Consider the following 27,107-nt stretch of genomic DNA (forward strand, 5'->3'; position numbering starts at 1 on the left):
ATCTTATCACTCTGTGTGTTTGGTGGAATATGAATCCGCTATGTGACTCCGTCCGTTTGTCAATATTAATAGATGAATAGTGACCATTCATGCATTCTCAGAAATAGTAACGTGGGACTAACCATTGTCACCATCTTTTCCTTAAGTGATATATTGTACCCCACCCCCGTAAACTGTATTCAAGTATATTGCTATATATGTACATGTGAAAGTTGAGATTCAACAATGAAGTATTGCTTTATATTTTGAGGACAAAGGGCAAAACACAACAAAACAAGAACTTCCAATAACCTTGAAATTTGGCCCTACCTATTTATTCTCCGAATATGTTATAATAATATCCTCCCATTTCATGAAATCTCTTTCAAGCATTTGGGAATGTGGAAAATAGGGACAGTTTAATAACTTCAAAAGTCTAAAGTTAAATATTTGAATTAGGTTTTTTTTATTGAAATTAAGAAAAAAAAATTTATTAAAATTTTTAACTAAATTTCTAATTCTATAAATCAATTAGTATATAAAATAGAGACAATATAACAATATATTATAAACTTTAAATTAAAGTAAAAAAGTTTACAAAGATTAAAATAATAGTACCTATTTGTTGAATGCATATTGCAAATAGCAAATAAGGTTCACGGTTTTGTGAAAATAATTGTATAGTAGACTTCTTGCATATTCTTTGAAAGAAAATTGAAGTTAAAAAAAAAAAGAGCAAATAAGAAAAGAAGAATTTAAAAGTGGATATTATAAATTAAAAAAAATAATTGATTTTATATATAAAAATAGCTATTAGAGATAATTAAATACGTTAATTGATTGAAAATAGAAAAAATAGTTTAAAAAAAAACCGTTGGAGATCATTAAATACATATTGATCTTAGTTTATTAAAAATAATAACAGTAATTGAGAATTAATAATATTGTAGGAATTAGGTAGTGATAAGAAAATTTAGATTTATTAAGTAAGAGAATATGTTATTTTTTTAATTATGTTGACTTTTACATGGGAAATGAGTCAAATAATTGAGAAATAATAAGAATGTGAAAGAGGAATAAAATATATATTTATTAGGCCTAAGAGAATAGATAAATATTTTATTATCTTAAATTTTTATATTCTTAATAAAATTAATTATATTATTATTATAATAATAAAATTACAGACCTATAAAAATTTGGGGTTTAATGGCTTTACCCCTAAGCTGGCATTGGTGAAAAATTATACTATACTATGACAATAGTCTATTTCCATTTTACCCCTCGACCAAATGAATTGTTCCTCATCTTTTCATGAGCAACTTAAGCTTTTCCCTTGTCAATGATATTTTTGTTTGACTTTTCTATTTTCTTACATAAATATACATATATATATATATGTATATATTATTATATTTTATAATACTTTTTTTTCTATATTCTAACATTTCGATGATTTTTAGGCTTTATTTATTTTATTAGCTTATATGTAATTTAGTATCTTATTTCGCAAATATTTTTTTACACTATTAAACTATACTCACAGTTTTTTATTTGTGAATTATTATAATGAATTGTAGCCAATAATGGTGCTTACATTTTCTTTTAAAAAAATTAACCACTTTCTTTGTTTTTATAATAAATAAATATATTTTTTCACTTATATATTTATTTTAAGAAAATATCAATATTATGTATAATACCATAGCTCAATTTTATAAGAATTTCACGTGCAATTATTATTTTATTTAATTATTATTGTTTTCATTAACATTACTAATTATTGATAAGAGTAGATCATTATTTCAATATTATAGGCTAATTGAATCCAAATTAAGTTTACTTATTTTGTTCGTATCTTAGAGATAATATAGAAACCAAAATATAGATAAAACCAAGAATTAAAATGTATAATATTTGCTAATTAACTAACATCTTAATGCAATTTTTGCTAACTAAAGCAGAATTTGATAGGTCTAGAGTCCCATATTGACTAAATATTTATTATTTTGTTAAATTCGATATTTTATGATTTTTAAAATTGATATTTTAAATTTTACTGATAATAATATAAAAGTTTTTAGTTCCCGACTGCAAACATGCGAGTACTAGAGCCTTTATGATCTAAAAAGATATATAGTATGTTAGAGAAAAGACGAACAATGAAAATTAAGCATCTTTTGGCAAATATTCTACCTTCCTCTCATTGTCATTTTTGCCTATTTATTTCTCAGAGGTTATAAACCTCTTTATATAATGAAATAATAAAAAGTAAATTTATTAGTAATAAAGAAATGATGAGCAAATGTTTTATATAAAAACTAACAAAATTATAATTTTATTCAAAGAATTAAATTTTCACTACAACAAATATAATCTTCAATTAATAATTTCTTTCTTCAACTTGTTGCTAAAAAAGAAGTTTTTAGCATTACTTTTTAACAATTTTAATTACAAATTATTATAGATTTGAAAATATAGACGTTACATTTTTTTGCTAACTTATTATATTCTTAAGAGTTGTATTATAGAATGAGAATAAATATAAATAAACTATATCACGTAAACAATAATAAAAGTAACTCAGTATAACTGGTAGAGTTTGTGGTTGGTATAAGTAGTAGGGTTTATGATTAGTTTCACCTTGAGATGTTCTAGACATTTTGATTTGGTGATTTTAATATGGACGTAGTTGAGAAATCTTTCTATTAACTTTTATTTGAAAAACAAGTGTTTGTCCCTTTTCCCTCATTCCCAAAAAACACATGACGACACACTTTTAAATGTCACTAAGCTCCACTATGTCATTAAATCAAAATATTCGCTTACTACTTGATATTATCAGAAGTTAGCATGTGATTCTCGTGTGTCATCGGCATCAAAAAAGTTGGTTAGAGAATTTGTTAGCACGTGTTGTTTAGTTTGTTAATAATTAATTAGATTGAATGGTAGATAAGTAATTTATATTATTAGTTATAAATATTGAGTATAAATAGTCTAATGTAATAGCACATTAGAGAAATGAAAAAACACTTTCTTCCAAAATATACATTTCTAGCTTTACTTTTTCTTTTACAACTTTATTCTCCCTCTAAATCACTATTCAATCCTAGTTAATATCAAACATGGTATCAGAGCCATGGCTTGGCTTTCGTCTTTAATCTTGAAGTTATTCTTTATTTTCTCTTAAGCTGTTGTTTGCAATTTGGAAATTTCATTCTTTCTTAAGCTAGATTTTTTTTATCGATTAGTTTTCTTTCTTTTTTTTTTTTAGATCCAAAATTCTTCTTCTTAATTCAAGAATCCACTTTTTAAATCTAAGATTTTCTTCTCAATTCGTGAATCTTTTTTCAATTTCTACTCTTGATTCATTATTTTTTTAGAATATTTTATTAATTTGTGTTAAAAAAATATTACTAGTTCATCAATTTCACCTACTAAAAGTCCACAATCTCCATATTATATTCATCATTCAGACAATCAAAGCTCAGTTATGTCAAATCCTAAATTGACTTCATCGAATTATTTGACATAGAGTTGCTCATTCCTTTTTGTATTAGCTATTTGCAACAAGATGAGTTTTGTAGATGGGACAATCAATGAGCCAAAATCTATAGATCCACTATTTAGTCCCTGGAACAGTATAACAAGTTAATTATAGTCTGGCTACTTGATTCTATTTCATCAAAAATTGCATCCATAGTTTTTTTCATAGATTCGATATAACAAATATGGGAAAGCTTGAAAGAATAGCTTTCACAATCAGATGATTTAAGGGTTTGCAATTTACAGTTTACATTGAGTAATATTACTCAAAGACTTAGGTCAATTGATAGTTACTTTACTGAGTTGAAATCTACATGAGAAGAATGAAAAAATTATAAGCCATTGCCTTACTATGAGAGTGGAGATTGTAACAATAATTGTTTCAAAAAGTTTGTTGATCAGTACAACAAGGATACGGTGTTTCACATTTTTAATCATTTAAATGAATCATATTCTGCCTTGATATCACAAATAATGATGCCAAGGCCCTTTTTTACTCTCAGTAAAGCATATAATATGGTTTTTCTTGAAGAATCACAGAAATCTCTATTCATTCAATTATAGCCTCTGGTTGAAACATTTGTTATGATAGTATGTTAATGGGAGAAAAAGAAATAAAGGTGATTTGGTATGTTCTCATCGCTGGAAAAATGGACATGTTAAGGAAAAATGTTTTTATTTAATTGGATTTCCTGTAGATTTTAAATCCACAAAGAATAAAATGAATTAGAGAAAGAATATTACTGTTGGTAATGTTACTGTTAACAGTGCTATTATTACTGCACAACAAGATCATTAGAATGAGTGTATTAATGATTCAAGGTCTTAAATTTATTTCATAAAGTAGCAAATGCAAAAACTAATGTTTCTTCTCCATGATCAAGATGTTGATAAGGAATTAGTGTCTTCAAATATCCATTAAGCTAATCAACCACAACCTTCTTTGGTAAATTTTGTTCTAACTGGTATGATTCTAAATCTAACCTATTTGAATGCTAGAAATACATATAATATATATATATAATATAATTAGTNGAAGGATATGATAAAAAGGAAAGAAGGAAATATTTATATTATAAATATATTTAGATACTTGTAAATATAATGTATATATATATATATATACATATACTTATATATATATATATATTATCTCAATCATATTCAGGAAAATCATACATAATAGATAGCAAAACTTGGATAGTAGATACTGATGCCTCGGATCATATCGCTTGCTCACTTTTGTTGTTTGATTCAACTAAACCTATTCATATTATGACTGTATTGCTGCCAAATGATATAAATGTTATTATTAGTCATGTAGGGATAGTGAGATTGACTTTTTTTTATTGCTTGAGAATATGTTATTTGTACTTTCCTTTAAGTTTAATTTAGTTAATGTTAGTAGGTTTACTAAAGCCAAAAAGCATTTGCTTATTTTCTCTAATAGCCATTATTTTATTCAAAACAAACTAACATGGAGAATGATTGGGGTTTGTTGAAATAAGAAGAGGTTTATACTTCATGCAAACTAATTTGGACAAAGAAGTTTTATCTTGTATTAGTTCTATTCATTTCAATTTTATTGTTAAATTTTCAACTTCTGTATATATTGTCAAGTTTTCAAATTTTGTAAAAAATGGTCAATCTGTTGGTATGAAAAAATTGGCATCTTAGATTAGGACATACTCCATATGAAAAAATAAAACTAATACATCAACAATGTCTTGAAGTATCCTATATAGAGAATAAATCTTGTGAGATTTGTCATATTGCTAAGTAAAAAAGATTGCCTTTTCTTGTTCATATTCAATCTTCAAATTCTCTATTTGATTTGATTCATATTGATGTTTGGGGACCATATTGTGTTCCGATTTTGTATAGTTATCATTTCTTCCTTACTATAATGGATGATGATACTAGGTTTACTTGGATACTTCTATTAAGCCATAAATTAGAAGTCATGACAATCATACCTTCATTTTGTAGAATGAAACAAAATCAATTTTCAATCACTATAAAAGAAATTAGGTCTGATAATGCTCAAGAATTCAATTTGGCAGAGCTTTATTTTAAATATCAAATTGTTCATCAACATTCTTATGCAGACATTCCGCAACAAAATGGAGTAATGAAAAAAAAATATCAACATTTGTTGATTGTGGCAAGGTCTATATTGTTTCAATCCAAATTACCTTCACATTTTTAAGGAGATGTTGTTCTTGTAGCTGCACACTTGATAAACAAACTACCAACTCCTGCTTTGCAAAACAAAACACTTATCTAAAACCCTTTTTTTATTCTCATCTCAAAGTTTTTAGATCTTTTTGCTATGCTTCCACATTATCACATAATAGAAAAAAATTAAACCCTTAAGCTAGAAAATGTATTTTTCTTGGATATCCAATTGGTGTTAAGGGATACAAAGTATATGATTTGAAGGCAAAACGGTCTTTCATTTTTAAGGATGTTATTATTTTTTATGAAAATATTTTTCCTTATTATTGTGATTATGATATGTATGCATCTCATCATTTTGATCATATCAACATTGCTAACTATCCTAACTTTGATATTTTTGATTTTTTGCCTAATAATGCTTTTAATCATATTCCTTATTCTTCTGATTAAACATTTATTGATTCTTTTTCTCATGATACTGATTTATCTATGGATACTATTAACAATAAATTTGCTAGTCCATTTGTTATACCTAAGAGAAGTATCAAATTTAAAAATCCACCTAAGTATCTTGATATATACTAATGTGACCTACCTTTTTAACCAAATCTAGTTACTGCTTACCCAAGTCAAAACCATTTATCCACCTCACAACTACCTTCATCCCACAAAGCACTTACCATTTCACTTACCAATACCTTTGTACCCTAAAGTTATCAACAAGCTATCACTCATGATCACTAGAAAAAAACTATGCAAGTTGAATTGAATGGTTTAGAAGAAAATAAAACTTGGACAATAATGCCTTTACCAATAGATATACATGTTGTGGGTTGTAAATGGGTTTATAAAGTGAAACTTAATTCTAATGGCAACATAAAGAGATATAAAGCACGATTGGTGGCTAAAGGCTATAGTCAGCGAGGAAGATTTGACCATCAAGAGACTTTTATCTTAGTTGTTGAACAAACTACTGTCATAATCCTTTTGGCCATCTCTGCTGTAAAAGGCTGGTTTTTAAGGCACTTAGACATCAATAATGCATTCCTCCATGGTGACTTAAATTAAAAGGTTTTCATGGATTTGCCTTAATGGTATAAACTTTAAGAAGAGTATAAATGTCCACCAGGTTGTAGATTTGTGTGCAAATTATAGAAATCCCTAAATGGTTTGAAGTAGGTTGCACGGCAATGGAACTCTAAGTTCACAAAAACTTTATTGAGGTATGGTTTTGTGCAATCTAAGGCTGATTACTTTTTGCTCACTAAGTTTGAAAATGATGAATTCATAGCATTTTTAGTTTATACGGATGACATTTTGATATCTAGTTCATCAATTGCAGTAATTGATAGATTAAATAGTTTTTGAATGACAACTTTAAGTTGAAAGATCCTGGCAAATTAAAGTATTTTCTTAACATTGAAATTGCCATATTGACTCAATGCATTTCACTGTGTCAAAGAAAGTATATATTAGAGTTGTTGTCTGAATATGGTATGCTAAGCACAAAACCAATAAGTGCCCTTATAGATTATAATAGTAAGCTAACTAAAGAATGTGATGAGGGTCAACTAGTGGATGTAACTAGATATAGGAAATTGATTGGAAAATTGTTATATTTGTCCTTTATAAGGCCGAATATTACATATGCTTCACATATATTGGCACAATTCATGGATAGGCCTTGTCAAATACACATGCAAGCAGCATTAAGGGTGTTAAAGTATATGAAGAAAGCACCAGGACAAGATTTATTATTACCATCAGATTTAGATTTATAATTGAAGGCATATAGCGATAGTGATTAGGCAGGGTGCCTAAACACAAAAAGAACAATGACTAGTTGTTGTATTTTTATTGGAAAGTCACTTGTGAGCTAGAAGGCAAAGAAACAATCAATAGTGGCTAAGAGCTATGACAACAGCATGTAGAGAGGCTATTTGGCTTATTTTCTTGCTAAAAGATCTGAGAATTAGTCATACTAAAGCAGTAGAGTTATTTAGTGATAATCAATCTACTTTACATATTAGCAAAAATCAAATTTATCATGAAATAACCAAACATGTAAAGGTGGATTGTCATTTTATACGAGGAAAAGTGTTACCAGGGATTGTGACTCCAAAATATGTGCATATAAAATTACAAAAATTAGATTTATTTACTAAAGCATTACAACTTGGACAATTTTATAACTTGATAAGTAGGCTAAAGATTTATGACATTCATGTGTAGCTTGAAAGGGAGTATCAGAAGTCAGCATGTGAATCTCGTGTGTCATCGACATCAAAAAATAAACATGTGTTGTTTATTTTGTTAATAAGTAGTTAGATTGAATGGTAGATAAGTAACTTAAATTATTAGTTATAGATATTGAGTATAAATACTATGATGTAATAACATACTAAAGTAATGAAAAAACACTTTCTTTCAGAATATACATTTCCAGCTTTACTTTTCTTTTGCAACTTTATTCTTTCTCTGAATTTCTATTCAATCCAAGTTAATATCTGTAAATGTCCAATTTTGACTAACTATTATTTTTTTGGAAGTATGATGCTATAGAATAGGAATAAGCATCGAACAACTATTTCATATGTTGCACTATCGAAAAGGAACAAACGTGGAACAACAATTTCACATGAGGAAGTGAAAGAAACTCAGAACGAGTGGCAGGGTTCACGAGTAATCCTGACGTTTGGGATGTTGTAGAGAGTTTGGTTTGGTGGTTTACATTTGAAGGTAGTCAAGAGGAATTCTCTTGACATTTCCTCAAAGTAAATGTGCTTTACCCTTTCTCTCTCTTCATAAAGTACACGTAAGGCATTATCAAGTGTCACAACTCTATTACCCAAAGCTTATGCTCACTACTCCGTGCTCTTTTCATGAGATGTTTTTCTCACAGTGAACGTGCTCTGCTCATAACTGACACGTTCTTCTATACGTGCTCTTTTAATAAGACATTAACGTGTCTTCACGTTCTTCTATACGTGCTCTTTTAATAAGATGTTAACGTGTGCTTCCCATAACAGGCACATTATTCCATGATTGAACGTGTTTTCCGAAAAGTACTTTTCCTTTACCCAACTACTTCTAAGAGAGCCCTCCTATTTAGTATAAATATGGAAGTTTGGCAATTAAGCAAAGGGGAATAATAAAAAACTCAACAAAGATTACTTTCAAAATTCTCTTTACCTAACTCTTTCCATTTGTCGTGCTCTTCCACTTTTTCCACCTTTTCTTATTCTTTACCCCTTGCCACCAAAGCATTTGCGCTTCAAGAATTGCTCCAATCTTCCTTTTTGGCGCCTTTAGTGCATTTCGCTTCACTTATTACAACACATCCTCTTTCTTTACAAAAAAAAAAAACCTCTATGTTTTGACAATTCCGCTGGTAAAAGTTATTGCACTAAGTGAAAAAGTTACCAAGAAAGGATACAAATGCCAGAAGAGAACAATAAGCAAATGATGAAGACCATCACCCAATTTATGTCCTTAACTGCCACAACCTCTCAACCTTAACCCATGACATCCCAAAATGGCAAATTTGCCATTAACATGGTTAACAACATGAATTGAAATGGAGGAAATGGAGAGAGTATGACTGACCCACTCTTCAATACCATCACCTTTTTTATTGTTGGGAATCCCATTGCGGCAACTCTTTCAATCAGTTTTAGAGTTTTGTCACAAAAGGAAAATAAGAGAAGTTACTTGATTAGAAGAACCAAAGTCTTGATTTTTGAGAGTTTGACTTGAAGCTACCCTATCCTACCAAGGTAGCAACTAAGTCGTATCTTAAGGATTATACCAACCCAAAATTCAAACAATTCAATGGCAAGACCGGTATGCTCGAGAACATATCATGAAGTTTGTGAAAACCTTAGGAGTAACAAGCTTAGACAACGATTTAAAGCTTAAGAAGTTCTCTAAGTCCCTTATTAAGAAAGCTTACACCTCACTCCCGATTCAGTTGACTTTTGGAACCAAATGTGCAGGATGTTAAAAGGAAAGTTATTCTCTATCTAAGATAAGGTGACCCTCATTAATCTGGGAAAGAAACATCAAAAGTCAAAAGAGGATTTTATGGAGTACATCTAACGACTTAGAGAATGGGGTACTAAATATACAAGATTCTCATGATGAAAAAGAGTTGGTCAAAGTCTGCATCCAAGGTATGTTTGATGAATATAGAGTGCATTTAGAAAATTTACCTTTTCCTACTTTTGCCATTTTAGTTGAAGTTGTGCGATGGACCAATAATATGGTGTTTAGGCAAAAAAGAGCCAATCGTTTCAATAGAAAGAACATCCCAACTACGAATGCAATCCAAAAAAGAGGTAGAGAAAGAAGAGGTCTTCAAGAAAACTTGAGGCTAAGGCGTGACAACTTCAAGAGGATAAGATAAAGAGATTACTACACCCATTCATTCTTTAGTTCCATAAGACAAAGTTAGGGCACAACCACTTACGATAGAAAAAATGTCTAATCCGTGGTATTGCAATTATCATTGAGTGGTGTGTCATCCATTTGCTGAATGTAGGAACATGTATGAGATATTTCACAAGAGGACACAAGCAGAAAAAGTCTTGATTAGAGATAACAAGATTCAAAATAACCTATTCCTTGCTCATCCAAATGCTTATAAGGAGGAAATAATATCTAAGGTACTGCCTAATAAATTCATAATAGCTTTGTTTATTATTCTACTATTAAAGGACCAAAATGCACCTTCTACTTTATAGACGCATTTTAAAAGCTCCAAGTGTTACTACGAAACTAGAATGCCATGAAAGCTTTCCAAATGAATGTCAAAAGAATTATCTTCTATCACTAAATAAATGATGACACACAGTAAGTAGTAAGGAGAGGTGTAACAATAGTTAAACAAATAATATTTGAGTTATTCAGAATGCTTCTAGGAGAAGAAGGAGTATTGCGAGTAGCATTTGGAACACCTCCATGAGAAGAAGAATTATGAGTAGTGTTCAGAACACTTCCAAAAGAAAAAAAGTTATGAATAGTATTTGGAACACCCCAAGGGGAAAAAGCATTATGAGTAATGTTCAGAATAGCTCTAGAAGAAAAAACATTATGAGAAACATTTGAAACGTCCCTAAGAGAAGAAAAAACATTATGAGTAGTATATAGAACACCTCTAGAGGAAGAAGAAGTATTGTGAGTAGTATTCGGAACACCTTCAGGTGATGAAACATTGTGAGAAATACTCTAGCTACTTTTTAGAGAAGAAGAAATCTTGCAAGTAACACCAAAGGTAGCTCTAATTCCAAAGTTGTTCTGAATGCTTCGAGTAACTCCAAAGGTTCCACCATAAATGGTAGTTGCATTGCTATCTTGAGTTATTCCAAAGACAAAATCAGAATTCATGTTACCTTGAACAGTCTCAAGAACACTCTGATCAACTCCAGTAATGGCGTTCACATAATCACCAACGTTTTACATGGTAAAAGGTAGAAAATTGGTCATATCTATCAAACCTTCTTGTATAGTAGTACCATCCATTTTTTCTCCCAAACATAATATTCATGTATGGGAAACCTTTCCTCAACTAACTCATCGCTCAATTCATAATCATTCATGTGATCACATGACTCTTCTTCACTCTCAGACCCTGAGATATGTTGTTTCACCACCTTTGTAGTTGGAGTTGACTCTTTCTAGAAAAAAGAAATGATGGGTTTAATAACAAGGTGAGAATATAATGAAAAGGAAAATAAAAAAAGTAAGGTATAAATTTACTTGATGAAAGGTTATAATCATCTTAGAATGAATCAAACAAAGTGACACGTCATTAATACTGACAGAAGGAGCATACACCTGAATCTTAAGATTAAGTACAACAAATGAGGTCCATTCATGAAAATACTCTCCCTAATAAGCATACCAATCAACAGTGTAAGCACTTATTCTGTCAAAGACCAGGACAATGTTGTTTTTAAACTTATTCACATTATGATTCAATACCCTAATAAGAATAGGGTAGTGCAAGAAGAGAAGTTCTCAAGTAAAAGGGTCTAGGTGGAGTTGACTGATTGTATCCAAATTGGCACACCATTCTATAAAAAGAGTACACTTCGACAAAAAGTGAGTTCTTGTCAACACCTAAACTAGTCATCTCAATTATGGAAGGCAATTGAGAAAAATGAATCCACAATAAGAAGTTCAATCCATGCGAGCTCAGTTCTTTAGTCTCAAAGGGTTGCCCGTCATAATAAATAGCAAAATCACCAAAACCATTAGTCGATCGCACATAAAGCTTTATAATAAATTGATTGGCCTCATCCAACACCTCGAGAATGTTGTCTTTGGAAGTCTAGGAGGCCACCCTAAGCCCAATAATCGTTCCTTAAGGCTTTATTCATAGAGAAAGGTATAGAAGGTTGATACACATTAGAAATGAGGCACAACAACAGAATCTCTCTCACAAACACATTTGAATGAATGATAGATCCAGATAAGTCAAGACTTTGTAGTGGCCAATTGATTCAGCAGTCTTAGAATGATACAAGTCTAACCTTTTATACAAAGATCCCCAATATAGTGGAGTAAGAAGAAAGTTCATACCCTTAGCAATCTTGATTGCATAAAGAATAACTAAAAAGGAGACTTCATCATCTAGGCAACTTAGGAGGACATATTGAGCCAAGTATATGATAAATAAAGCCACTAACTTATGAGTGTGATTTGGATACTTAAGAGGATTGCTCTAGCTATTAATATTGAACTTTTATAAAAGAGCTTGACCCAATAGGAGAAGCACGTTACCTTGGAAGTTTTTACTTGGCTTTTAAACAAGTCTACAAAGAATTCCTTGATACTCTCATTGAGCCTAGAAAGTATGATGGAACAAAAGTCGTCTCTACTAACACAAGGAAGTCTAAAACAAATGCACACATTTTCAAGAGGAAAGTAAACGCTTCTTAAACAGTAATCATAGTATGTGAAAAGGTACTCTACCTTGCAAAAATAGTGCACCATACTTCAATTCTAGTCTCCTTATGAATATGAAGTTTAGTGGTGACTTTTTTGGCATCAAGGACTCCATCATTGTTAAGAATAGTCACGTAGGTAGAATTCTTAAAGACTTTCTCTACTCATTCATCCCAATTAGGGACCCATTGTGAGTTAAATCCAAATTTAGTAACAAAAAGGGGGAATTCACCATGTTCGAATCTAAACTTCAATACTGACACTCGTGAGATGAAACACCGATTATCTGGAGTGACTTCACTACAAAAACAATCCCAATGATAGCCAACAAATGCACGAGGATGTCTATCCACTTGTTTTGCATGCACTACTTCCCAAAAGTAATCCTCTTCTCTTTCTTTGATGACATCATCATCTCAATTTTCAAGCACAAATGGAACTTTAGTAGTTTTTTCTACTCGAATTTTCTTAAAAAGAGAAGCTACAGTAATATTCTTTCTTTTCTTTCTCAAAGTAGCCCTACCAAGCTCACCATAGTGAACTTTTGACATAAAATAAGTCTAGCCATGAGATGAAAAAGCAAAATTCCTATAGGCATAAGCGACAAACAACTAGATAAATGTTCATGCATTATGATTCCTACCTATGTACTATTAAGCCCTCAAAATTACAATAAAATTCCAAGTTGTTTGTTTATCTTTGTCTTGATACCAAACAAAATAGATAAAAAAAAATATGAATTATTAATCATAAAACAATACATATATATACATATATATATATATATATATATATATAAATTTGATAGAGATGATAACACCATGCACACTAAACTGTATGCAAGAAATCTACGAAATAAAGGACTTCCTATGCACAGAGCTCAACCTTTAGTAAACACAACTAATTTTCATGTGTTAGTTAATAAAATAATTGCTATACTTTGAATTGTGTGTGTGAGAGAGAAAGGAAAAAGAATAGTATAAAATCCAAGATATATTTTGTCTTAGCAAAGGGATGCATACTTGTAATACAAAGAAGAATAACAGATTTGTGTATTCTCTTATGGGAAAAGGCTGCGTTGCGTCATAAAAAGTAAAAGTAGTAATATAAAAATTTCCCTTCTCCTTTATGAAAGCTACGTTGCAGCAGAAGATAAGAGAAACAAGTGGAAGAGAAAAGAAACAAGAAATAGTATAACACATATATATTGATTGTTGTAAAGAGAATTTACTTTTTCAAAGAAATTTAAGGGAAAATCTTAGAAGTTGAATGTGAATTTCTACAAAACTATTCTCTCTTATTTATAGACTTTGAAAAATTATTTTCTTAGTAGGAATCTAACACGTTCAATTTTCTTAGGAAATCTTTTTTAACTATAATTGCCTTATTTATGTTTATTAAACTTGAATTTAAAGTTCCCTATTGATTTTAAAACATGAAATTGTGTAAGATTAATAAATATACAATATTTACTAAAAAGTGATTATTCTCAATCATTCAAAAGTAGTTTTGCATGTCGTTACATGTAACTTATTGCCTTCAAAATTGATTAGCAATTTTTAAAATTAGGTATTTGATTGGCAGCGGCATTCATAACCTTTTCATTTTACTTGTTTTTATGGAAGATGAAAAAATTGTCTAGTATTGAAATTGATATGTTCTTGTTCTATATAAGTTTCTTTGAATTCTTTGGGCTAGTATTAAAATTGACTTCATTTTGTATCAAAAAAAATATAACTAATACAAATTTTAATTTCCATGTGAAGGATATCTTCAAGTCAATGATAAGCTAAATAAAGGGTAATCTTCTATTTTTCTTTGTCCGTTATCCATAAAATTTTTATTTTCAATAATAAAATTTTCATGAAGGGGTAAAATTATGCTAAGTGTTTTCTAAAAACATAACACCTATGGACGTTCCAAATGCGAAACGCCCAAAGACATTCCAAGTATGGAACATTCAAGGACGTTTGAAATGCAAAATGTAATGCCTATGGGCATTCCCAAGTACGTAAAGCATAAGGACATTCATAAGTGCATAATGCATAAAAACATCCCAAATGTGTGGAGTAACACCCAAAGATGTTTCCAAGTGCGTAACGCATAGAGATGTTCAAAAATGTGTAATGCATAAGGACGTTCCAGATATGTAGCATAACACCCAAAGACGTCTCTAAGCGCGTAACAACCAGGGACATTCCCAAGTGCATGCATAAGGATGTTCCTAAGTGCATAACACCTAAGGACACTCCCAAGCGCATACCGCCCAAGGACATTCCAAGTGCGTAATGCCCAAAGATGTTCCAAGAGTGTATCGCCCAAGAATGTTTCCCAAGTGCTTAATGTTTAGGGACGTTTCGAAGTACATAATGCCCAAGGATGTTCCTAACCACAAACAAATTTTATAATAACAAAAAAATGATAATAAAAAAATAAATGCATAAATTTGCAAGCTATTCATTATTCTTTAAAAAATATATAAAAGCGTTATCTTGCTTTTTCTATGTGCATCTTCTTATTTTATGCATACAACTCCTTAAAAGAATTTTTATGTAAGGGGCAAAATGTAGATGCCCAATTTTGGCTAATTATTATTTCTGAAAGTATTGTGCTACAAATTAAAAATAAGCATCGAACAGCTATTTCATATGTTGTGCTACATAATAGGGACAAACGTGGAATAACTATTTCATACAGGTAAGTGAAAGTAACTCAAAACGAGTGGCAGAGTTCACTAGTTATCTTCATGTTTAGAATTGGGATGTTCTAGAGAATTTGGCTTAGTGGCTCAGCTGTGAAGGTAGTTAAGAGAAATTCTCTTATTTTTTTCTTGAAGTACATGTGTTTTACTTGTCTTTCCTTTCTTAAAGTATATGTAAGGCATTATCAAGTGTCACTATTTCACTACCCAAAACTTACGCTCATTACTCAACTACGTGCTTTTCTCATGAAACGTTATTCTCATAGTGAACGTGCTCTACCCATGACTAACACATTCTTCCATACGTGCCCTTCTTATTAGATGTTAACATGCCCTTCCCATTACAGGCACCTTTTTCCATGATTGAACGTGTTTTCCTAAAAGTACTCTCCCTCTCCCCAACTGCTCCTAAGAGAGCGCTCCTGTTTAGTATAAATATAGAAGTTTAACAATTAAGCAAAAAAAGGGACAGGGAATAATCAAAAACTCAGCAAAGATTACTCTTAAAACTCTCTCTAAGCTTTTTCAAATATTTTTTCTACCCAACTCTTTCCATTTATCGTGCTCCCCCACTTTCTCCACCTTTTTTTATTCCTCACTGCTTGTCATCAAAGCACTTACGCTTCAAAGACTGTTTCAATTTTCCTCTTTATCGCCTTTTGTGTATTCCGCTTTACTTATTGCAAAACATCCTCTTTTTTAATAAAAAGAATGCTCTCGAATATTAAAGAGATATATGTAGTGAGATAATGCACTATTCTCATGATGAACATATTTTTCCATAATGGACTTGTTCTTGTCATGATAAACATATTCTTTCCATAATGAACATGTTTTCCTTAAATGTGCTTTTTCCATGATGTCCAATAAACATTTTCAAACCAACCGCTTCTAAGAAACTATTTTTAATTAAGTAAACATAAGAAATTCAATGGATTCTCTTAGATATTCTCTATAAAACCTCTCTCTAAACTCTTGTCAAGTACTCTCTCTTTTTTTCATCCTATTCTCAACATACAATCATGGCATAATCCTTAATAGTTATCCTCCGAACATCAACCATGGTACAATGAAAATTCTTATTACGAGTCTAGAAATTGAAGAATTTAAAAGGTTGTGGTGGTGAGAAAAGAGTAGATAAGAGGTGGATAAAGGCAGGGCCGTGGACAAAAACACCAGGGCGTCAATACTCAACATTCGAACTAGGAATTAGTCATCAGAGTTCTATCAAGTTTTCCAGCCACAAGATCTATCATCTCTGTGGGTGCATTGATGGCATACAATGCATCACTTGTGCTCCCGCAAGAAGCATTGAATCAAATGCTTAGAGAATAAGGAAAGAGGATATGAATAGATAGACAATTCCAAGTGTAAAAGCTATCTTTACGTGTCAAATTAAGAATGGGTGGAGCCCAAATTTAAATGCTTTTCTTCTCACTTTTTCTTTTTATTTTAGTTGAACCAATAAAACTATTATGATCCACGTTATATCCTGTGGATTCAATGTTCTAAAACTATTATATGTAGCTTTTATTTTGTATGGTAATAAACCATTCCCTAATAACTTAAACTGAAACTTCAAAAAACTAAAGCATAACTTAAAATGGAACTTTGCTAGAAAACTCTTTCCAAGGAAGGAACTGAAAAGGGCATTTACTTGCAAGGAACCTTATTCTAAAAGTATATGCTTTCCTTTTTGATTAATCACTTGCAATTTTTGCATATATACTTCTGCGGACTTCCTTGGCAATAACGATATTAAATAAAAATAATAATAGAAAAAGGCATTATCCAAATCCCCCTCGGTAGCCTACACTCTAGAATATTTCCGAGACATCAACGTTTTCTCAAATTTTTTATTTTTCCGCGTGTCAACATCGCGTTCAACCTTCACGGCCCTTTCACGCAGTTACAAGACCTATCAAGAACTTTCTTCCGACCCATAACCGCCGCTTTTATAATATCCCCCTAAAACTTCCTTCTTTTCACAACCAGGGAACAAAGGAAGGGAAAAAAAACAAAATCGAATACCAAAAATTCAGCCCTAAAAGTTAGCAGCGCTTTCCATAAGTCCATTCCATCCACTCTCAGCTTTTGAAGTTTAGGATGATGTGGAATCAGCCGTACCGGAAAAATGATACGGAGGCCGGACCCAGGCCTTTGTATCCGATGATGTTGGAGCCGCCGGAGATGAGGTGGGCTTTTATCCGGAAAATTTACTCAATCGTGGCCATCCAATTGTTGGCTACAATCGCGGTGGCCTCCACGGTGGTTACTGTCCGCCCGATTGCTCATTTCTTCGTCAGCACTGGCGCCGGATTGGCTCTTTACATAGTCCTAATAATCACGCCTTTCATTGGTGTGTTTCTGCTTTTTTTTTTTTTTGGTGTTTGTAATTTGCGGCTTTTTGGTTGACTAAAACGAAAATTGGTTTGTTGTTTGCAGTTTTGTGCCCATTGTATTACTATCACCAGAGGCATCCCGTGAACTATCTTCTACTTGGAGTTTTTACCGTTTCTCTGGCGTTTGCAGTTGGATTAACGTGCTCTTTTACCAGCGGTAAGATTTGGAATGGATTTTTTAAATTGTTCTTTTATTATTATAACTTGGGCAAGGTTCTTTTATTGACTCAATGTTGAAGTTATTTGGTACAACTGTAGAACTTGAAATGATTTTTTTGAATAAAATTATAGCAATTTCTCTAACTTTGAGCTAATATTTTCCCAGAAGATGATTGTGATGTTTGCCTCTTTTAAGAATTAGATGAAGGAACTTAAACTGATTATTAGTTAATACTAAGTTAAATACTTGACTGAATTTTGTGAATGGAGTTTTTGGTAATTAAGTTGTATGGGTGAATTAATCTTCTCTTACTTTTCAAAATTGCAAGGCTTCGAATGCAATTGGAAGTTAGTTTTTGGGGCTTTTTATCTAATTGTATGCATTTTTTCTATTTATTTTCTTTGATTGTCTTTTTTCATTTTCCTTATGAATAACTGTCAAGCGTGTTGAATTTGTATTTTAAGATAGATGACTTGATCATTAGTATATAGTTTCTCAGTATGAATTACCATTGGCAGATTAAGTAATGGGTTTCCTCTGAGACTTCTTTTTTCCCTTTACAACAAAAAAAAAATTGTTAGTTATTGCTACTCCATTTCTATTTGACTTTTCTAGTTTCATGTATATTTGGCATTTCAATAAGAATAACTATATTAGGAGTAGCTTAACTCACTGTATAATTGGTGAATGCAGTAATTTTTTTCATATATGCTACCTATTGTAGCATTGTGTTAACAAAATTTTGTATGCATTTTGTTTGTAAGCAGGGAAGGTTATTTTGGAGTCTGTGATTCTGACAGCTGTTGTGGTCGTGGCTCTTACTCTGTACACCTTCTGGGCTGCAAGGAGAGGCCATGATTTCAACTTCCTTGGCCCTTTCTTGTTTGGTGCCATCCTTGTTCTTATGGTTTTTGCTTTGATCCAGGTACTTTGATCTTGACATGTTTAGTTAACTGTTATTTTCTTATATATATCTGTATTATATGCAAATGATTGATTTCTCATTACTGAAATGTGTTTGTCTTCCTGGCTGCAGATTCTCTTCCCACTGGGTAGATTATCTGTTATGATCTATGGGTGCCTGGCCTCTATCATATTCTGTGGTTATATCATATACGACACAGACAACTTGATCAAGCGCTACTCATATGATGAATACATATGGGCTGCTGTATCTCTGTATTTGGACATAATCAATCTCTTCCTCTCGCTGCTTACTGTTTTCAGAGCTGCAGATAGTTAAAAGAAGATCACGGTGCCTCTCCTATTTCCTTTTCCAGGTTCATAAGAAATTCTTATTGACCACATAAATGTTGCTGTTATCTTCTTTTTCCTATATTTTTTGTAAGTGGTAAATGTCCAGGATGTAAAAACGGCCAAATGTGTATTGTTACACGGATGTCATAGTTGATAGAATGGAAGCTTTTGTTTGCTTGCATTTTTTATGGTGCGGGATCTCACCTCCTGGAAAATCTTTGCTTCTATTGATTGATAACAACTTCCAAGGGATGTAGAAGAACTAACTTAATGCTCACGTACGCTTTCTCATTTGGCTGTTGTTACTGAAAGTAATGAGGGTTCCAATTGCTTTACTTGGATATCTCTCACAGTCGGAACTGGAGTGCCGATGGAGGGGACAGTGCAGTAGGTAGAGTCAGCTGAGCGCAGACTGTGTTGGGACGATGGTAGGTAGGTAGGCAGGCATATGCCTGAGCATCATATCTAGTTATAATAGAACAATAGTTAGCGTTGTAAATTCCATTTCGACTTCTTTGTCGTTGAAGAGTTAGTCGATTACCTCTTCATCAAACAAAAAAGTGATTAAGTTTACTTGATTTATATTGAGGGATATTACGTAACTTAAATGTTGCTTGCCTTAGGGACATTGAAGTGTGCGCGAGTCGTCCAGTCTATGATTTTCTGAGTCCAACAGTATTAGGATGAACTTGTATCTACTCGTATCTTAGCCTTTTGTGTCAATTAGGGGAGTGGTTTAATTTTCGTTCGGGAAAAGTGTGATACATAACAAAATTTAATATCCGATTTTTGCGGATAACTTTATAAATTTGAATCCATATTTGATCATTTCCAACCAAATATATCTCTAAAATTTGTTTTCAATTGATATTTGACAAAAAGCGAAAGGCGACAGATAATGTGAAGGAAATGAGGTGATAAGATAACAACTTACCAAGTTTCTTCTCGTGAACTTGATTTTCTTGATTATCTTACATTCGGAATTGTTAATGCATGGCCTTATGATCTTTGCGTGTTAACTGAAGGGAAACCTAAATTCTTGCATCAGTCTTAAGCAAAGAACCGTTCCCATCTAACTTGGCTTGAGGGGAAATGCTACCTCATAAGGAAGCTTTAATGATCGATGCCAATTGGCTGCTTTAGGGGGAATCTTTTTCTCCACTGATGGAAAAAGTGAATACAGTTTTTTGGTAAGAATTGCGTAATACTGGGACAAATCAGAAAAAAAAAAATATTAATGAATCACTTTTATCCTATGAATATATAATAAAGATGAAACCCTGTGGCTAAACCATGTAAATATTTATTGATGATTCTTTTTATTATCCTTCCTGTTGTTGCTTTGCTAAAATTTAATTATAGTTGTATAGAAATGATTGAAGTAGGTAACAATGTGCTGAAGAAAAATATACCCATAAATCATTGCAACGGGCCCAATCTTACAAATGTACAACTGTTTGATAGATTACTAACTAGTTATACCCTTCCCAGGCCCCGGCCCAAAAAAAAAATCAGACACAGACCAGCTCAAAAGGTTTTAAGTATGCATGGCGGAATTAGATATTTGCCCCTGGTTCGTATGATCCCCTAGTTCATGTTAGCAGCGATAGAGCTAAAAGTCAGGCAGAAGAGCTAATTAGTCCAAGTTCTTGCCGCCAAGAGGCCATGTAGTTGAGGTTTGTCTCCTGTGCTTTCTTTCAGCAACAATTGCCAGAAGCCTTGAGACACCTTGAGTCCACATATCGTATTCTCTCTGACTCCTGCACTCGAACTCTACAACTCCTCTTGTTTCAGTCTTCAATCCAAAGTAATGACGTTGCTCTCCACTATCGAATAGATGTCTCCCTGGCCATGCTGGCATGTCCTTGCACACCTCCATAACCACATCTGAGACCCCAAAAAGAAAATACATATATTTAAGGAATTTCTTATGTTAACATGGACAACATTGTCTTGCTACTACAAGAAACTTACTTTTTTTCTTTTTGGTGAATGTCCCAGCAACATGCTTGCTCTTCATCTTCAAAATCACCTTCAAAAGTTAAAAATATGAATGGTTATGATGTTTGAGTAATTGCGTGGGATAAAATTCAGCTATATATAAATGGTAACATTTCTAATGTGTTGGACTAAAGCAATAGCTACCTGGCCTGTCTTATTCATATAAACAGAGACAACTTTCCAGTGAAGGTCACCTGCACATTCAGAAAATGTAAAAGTATACATGATTTGTAATCATAGTCTAGAAAATGTGTAATTATGCAAACAAGAACAGACTTACTACCTTTCCGGGTTCTTTTGAGAAGTTCGCTACCCTTGGCAAGGAGCTCTTGACTACAGGCAGTAAAGAAATCCTCTCCTGGGGCAAGTTCTCCGCTGTAGTTGCGGTTTGAATGCCCGTTATGGACTTTAGCACATGATCCGGTGCTTATTCCTTTCTCTGCTGGAAGGACCGCTGCAATGTTCCAAACTTCTTTTAGTGCTCTTGCCTTTAAGGTCGCTGCCCCGCGTAAAGCTGCAAAGAAAGAACAATTCTCCTTTAATGATGGTTCATTTTAATCATAGTGAATACAAATGAAAGTCTTATGGCAGCTAATTCTTTATAATCAAGTACATGCTTATTCAAGCATCATACCTAAGAATACACTGCAAATAGAATAAAAGTTCCCGCCAGTAATCTTTACCTGTAGCTGCTGCAGCTGTAAGAGTCACGATATCATCATGTGAACGAACGTTAACAGCAGAGCTCACGACTGAAGCAAGATGGTCACGCTCAGCTCCCATAGCTTCTGCAGCCTCCACGCACTGCGCAGCTACTAGCGTTGCTGCTGAAGCCACGGCCATGTCGGTCTTCGTTGACTGTTCGTTTTTTCCAGAGATAGAAGAAGAAGCCGCGGTAGCCGCTGCAATGGCTGCTATGGCTGAGGCAACTGCAGCAACTGAGATAGCAGCGTGGAGCTGTGCATTTTGAGCTCTGGTCTCTTCTTTCTTTTTCTCCTTCCGGTCCTTTAACCATCTCCCAACCGTCTTTGCCCCGCTGGGAGTGTTAACACCGTTACCCGCACTTGCGCGGCCCCCATTGAATAAAGGTTGTATGGAGTTGTGGGTACGGAAATACTGCACGAATTGTGATTAGCCAATTTGTTAATATATCTCTTGAATATTTGAAAATGGGACAACAATGGAAACTTAATTAATCAACAATCGGTGTAACAATGACTTTATCCTTGTTAATGAACAAAAATTCTAACCTTTTATAAGTTCCATGCTGAAAAACAGATATTACTCAAGTTAAAACAAAAGGAGGTTAATAGGAAAGGAAATACAAGCACAGCCATGATCATTGCTTCTTGGTGAAGTTGAGCAAACAGAAAAGTTTCTGGTTTTAATACGTGAGACTTGTAGAAGACTTTCTATGGAACAAAATCAACAGCTCATGGAAATGTGCCACTCCTGCACAGATGTGACCTGAAAACTAAAGAATCTAATGTCCCTACTCTCCGCAGTACTGTCGGGTGAAGGCTAGTGAGAGATTGTTTTGGTGAGTGGGGGTGGGAGGGGATGGTTTTGACTTTGAAGCTGGATCAAATGACCAATAACAGAAAAGCAATGACATTGGGTCACATGACATTTTCAACTGAAACCCAGCATCGTTTCCCTCTTTCCTACTCCACATTTTCGTCACCATACCCTGATGTCTTCAAAATTTATGCCAATTTCAAAGAATTAGTTAATTAATCCACAACTTGTACGAATCCGCTGTTCACTCCAATATACTTCATCATTCCAAAGAAGAGCTTTTCCGTAAAAGAAACAATTTACAGTATGTGGCAGCGAAAAAGCTGTATGATGGAGTAGACAATCACTGAATCACAGCCCGAAGCTCAAAATTGGGCCACAAGAATTAAGAAACCAGTTCGGAGCTAAAGCTTAGCCCAACAGCTGGCAATCACATTGTATAATAATTTGATGTAATAGCTGGTAAGTACTTTTTTAAAGGCCAGGAAACAGGCAGCTTTAGCTGATAAGACAGACAGCTTAGAAGATTGTTAGCGAAATAAAAAGGTTTTATTGGAACAGGACAAAAGTTCCGGCTCTGTATTTGCTGTTCAGTAAGTAATCCACAGATTACTAGCATCAGAGAGGGACAAGGGATGGTGTACGTTGCAGAGAAGAGACAGAGAAAGCTGAGATGTTGGTCTCCTGGCTCTCTTACAGTGTATTGTTCAACATTTCCTTTTTCTTTCTCTTTCCTTTCTTTTCTTCCACCGAAAAGATCACCAATATAAAATATACCATATGGTACCAGTTATTTAAATTTAATACAACTATTATGAAGTAAAAAGAAAGAAAGAAGGGAAGTAGGGAATGTGTGCAAGACCTTAACGACGTCGTCGAATTCCTCAGACGGAGAAACTGGAGGGCTGTCATTAATCAAAGGTCCGCTACTATGAGAGAGCCTCCCTGACGTTAATGGTGACACTTCCTACAAATATAAACCAGCAAAATTAACAAGCAAAGCACACAGAAAGAGTAACGACCGTGAGTCTCTAACACTTATTTGAACATAAAAAGAAACTAAAGTTAATCACCCTTTTTTTTTTCCTCATATGGGTAGTGTAGCGCTTACCGATTGTGACATGATGCGTTCAAGAACGAGTTGTGAAGTAGCAGAAGAAGTGAAAGAGAACTGATTGGCAACAGCAGCCTTATCAAGCTCCTCGGTCTCGCCATTAATATCTTCTGGTATAGAAGTGGTGGTGCAAGAAGAGCCGCTAGCAGACTTGGGAGCCGTACCGGTACTACTGACAGAATGATGGTGATGAGGAGGAAGAGGGGCAAGGGCTTTGGACACTTCGAGAGCTGAAACACTCCATGACCTTGAGAGGAACTCCATTGGACCTCTTGGGCTCTCTGGTAGCTGCGTCCCGGAGATTGATAGGTGGGAAATGTGCTCCGGGCGACGACGGGTCCTTGGACTTGCCTCTTCCATGAAGTGAAGTTAAAACTTGAAAATGGAAGTGGCGTTGGTTTTTGGTTTTTGGTTTTTAGACAATAAAGAAGAGAAAGGAAGAGGAATGAGTTATGGGGGGTTTATATAGGGGGGAAAGGCTTTTGGCTTACGTTCGGTTTTTGGGTGTCACTTACGTTTGAAGAGTGGACCGGTCTTTCTTATTTACGTACTAAAATTTATGATAAATTAATCATTATAAAATTCAATAATTAACGAGGACTACTGATATACATTGCTCAAAGTGAGATAGTGGGTAGAAAACTTGAAAACTACATATAATAAGACAAAAAGCAATTACCCAAATCAATCATTATCCTCCAACTGGCATTCCCCCACTAATGTTCACTATACAACTGAATTATGGTGAGGTCTAGTCCAAGCTAAAGAGAAGAGGTTCAGCTACGGTCGAGACTAAAGAAGTGGAGGTGGAGGGAGTATGGTGATCTAGCATTCTAGTGACGCGTGTCACAGCTGGAAAGTTGTTTGAACATTTTTCCCTAGACGGCCGCCGATATCCAGAAAGCAGGACCTAAAGATACTCCCTACTTGAAAAAACTAATGGTGGATGGCATGTGACTAAAAAGCAATCAGCCCCGGAAGAAAAGCTAGGGTGAAAACGAAGAAAGATGCTCCGCCGCGAGACCTTATAATCCATGGAAACGTGGGTTATTGTCAAAGTCGTTAACGTGGGGGTGGGTTTTTTTCCCAACAGTACGCAGCAGTTACGCCAGCACTATAGGTTGCAAGAAACTTGTAACAAAAATTTCCCCACCAACCAAAGAGGCATCTTCTGTTTTGGGGCATCAATTCCAATCTAATTCCAAAGCCATGCTGAATGCGAAAGAGTTGACGGTATTTGGTAACTGGTAAGTGAGTCACCACCGACCGTTTTTTACAAAGGAAATAATATCTACGAGACCCTCATAAATGACACCGCAAAAGAAGATAGCATATCGCTACGCAATCTATACGCTAACCACAAGAAAAGAAAATGTAATCCCACCTCGTAATAACACCAGCCTGGCAATTTGTTGAAACCCATCTACAACCTAATTAATTGAGAAATAGTAGCAAGATTGTGTGTACCCCGTGTAGGGCTGACAATGTTACGTGAGATGGCAGGGGGAGGTGACCCAAGCGATTGTGTTCCAAGGCTGTCTAAGGTCTTGTTAATGTCCAAGGCCGACAGGCCTTGAGATGTCCAGTTGAAACGACAAATTCGAGCCTTGGACCGGTTTTATGTGTTTTTTCCCTTTTTTCACTACAGTTATGGACACAAAGCTGCCTACTCAAAGGGCTCAGGAGGGAGAGACCAATGCTAAAATGCGCGTGCCTGGATACGTCGTCATCGCTCCTTTGATCTCATCTACGATCCTCTTCCGTCATTTCCTTACAAAGGGCACAGATTTGCCCTTCTCTTTTCCCTTTTTTAATTTTTAAATTTTTTTCTGACCCAAAGGCGAAAGCAAGAGAAGGGGAACAGCTTTCTCTTTTTCTAGTCTTTTGTTTCTTGCTGCGTGACCACTGACTAAAGACACAACCTTTATTCCCTTTGCCTCGTTTTCTCAATGATCATCCCTCCTTTCGTTTTCCTTTTGCATCGCACATTTTGAATGAGTCCCTTCCAAGTTACAACTTCTCATTCAAGCGTTTATTATTTAGTATTTCGTCATAAAGATTCAAGGCTGTCCTTCAACCTTGAATGATGAATGTGCTATTACTCAGAGATACCACCTGGTTTAGAATCCAAGACGTAATCAGAGAGGCTTTGTTACAAAAAGGGCCGATCTCTAACACTCCTTGTAATGTAACTTATCTCTCTTAAAAACTTTATGGAGGCAAGTTCTCTTTCTCCTTTAAGTACACCACTTGAATCTATGATGCTATAAAGTAAATATTTAGCTCAAATCAACTTTTGATATGTTATCACAGTTGCCCTTCACAACTTTAATCCTCCACCTTCTTGCTAAAGTTAAATATATGAGACAAAAGCAACATCAAGCTTTAACTGTGGAGGACCATAAAGGCTAGACTATCAAGCCATCTAACTTTACTCTTCACATGCAGGCATTAGCTAGAAGGATACTGAAGCCAGAGAGAGAGGGGGCAGCAGACTGTAGCTTATAAGATACGGTTACAGTACTTCAGCACCCAGCAAACAGCAGATTTAACACAAGCCGAACTATAGCACGCAAAAGCCAATGTCCAGAAGCACAAAAGCTCCCAGTTCATTCCTGCATCTGGTTTTGGCATTAAGACTAAACTTTCACCTGGGTTCAGAGTGCCCAATCTATTTGACTTGGATATCCGGAAAAGCACTGTTCATGGAATCCAATCACCTGCTGTTTGAAATCAGAAATATAGCTGTTAACCAACTCACGAGCAATCAGTTCTTCACTGTCCAAACTACTATATCTGCATGAGGTGGTAATAATTAACCAGTAGATTATAGCAACCATTACAGATTTCGAATGAAATTCTTCCACTGCAATCTTAAACAGAGCAATCCTCTGTTGCATCCAAACTTTAGTACTGTACCAACTGTCTGTTTTCGCTGTCCTTCAGCCATAGTCAGGCAAATGTGCGAATTCCCGCTCAATAGTAGGTTGGTACCTGATTTTTTGAGGCTGAATACGTGGCATAAAGCTACCACTTCGTACAAATAATATGATAGGCAAATGAGCAAGTATAGCACCACCACAAAGTTACATGACGCAAAGAATTTAGATGCAGCATCCAGTTAAATGACCTAAATGACCCATAGCCAATTCTCATATATTCCAAATATAATGAATGATCATGCTTGAAGCACCAATGATAATGCTGTTTGATCATCCATTTCAAATTTAGCTTCTTGGTATATAAAAAACTCACTACCCCTTGGGCTACATAGTGAAAGGTAATTTTTTTTCCATTTCA

At 33.8% G+C, this 27,107-nt stretch overlaps 2 protein-coding genes across 2 annotated transcripts; one reads left to right on the plus strand and one right to left on the minus strand.

Moving 5' to 3' along the window:
- On the plus strand, positions 17,116-19,465 carry LOC18613287 (BI1-like protein). Its single transcript, XM_007050453.2, has 4 exons — positions 17,116-17,714; positions 17,801-17,914; positions 18,685-18,842; positions 18,954-19,465. Exons 1-4 carry the CDS (start codon positions 17,462-17,464, stop codon positions 19,158-19,160), a joined length of 732 nt encoding a protein of 243 aa, XP_007050515.1. The 5' UTR covers positions 17,116-17,461; the 3' UTR covers positions 19,161-19,465.
- On the minus strand, positions 20,569-24,250 carry LOC18613288 (VAN3-binding protein). The gene is made up of 7 exons (XM_007050454.2): positions 23,805-24,250; positions 23,556-23,660; positions 21,859-22,291; positions 21,459-21,689; positions 21,320-21,369; positions 21,149-21,206; positions 20,569-21,061 (listed from the first exon to the last, which is right to left on the minus strand). Exons 1-7 carry the CDS (start codon positions 24,165-24,167, stop codon positions 20,811-20,813), a joined length of 1,491 nt encoding a protein of 496 aa, XP_007050516.2. The 5' UTR covers positions 24,168-24,250; the 3' UTR covers positions 20,569-20,810.

Source organism: Theobroma cacao, chromosome 1 (assembly GCF_000208745.1).
Source record: "Theobroma cacao cultivar B97-61/B2 chromosome 1, Criollo_cocoa_genome_V2, whole genome shotgun sequence".
NCBI lineage: Eukaryota > Viridiplantae > Streptophyta > Magnoliopsida > Malvales > Malvaceae > Theobroma > Theobroma cacao.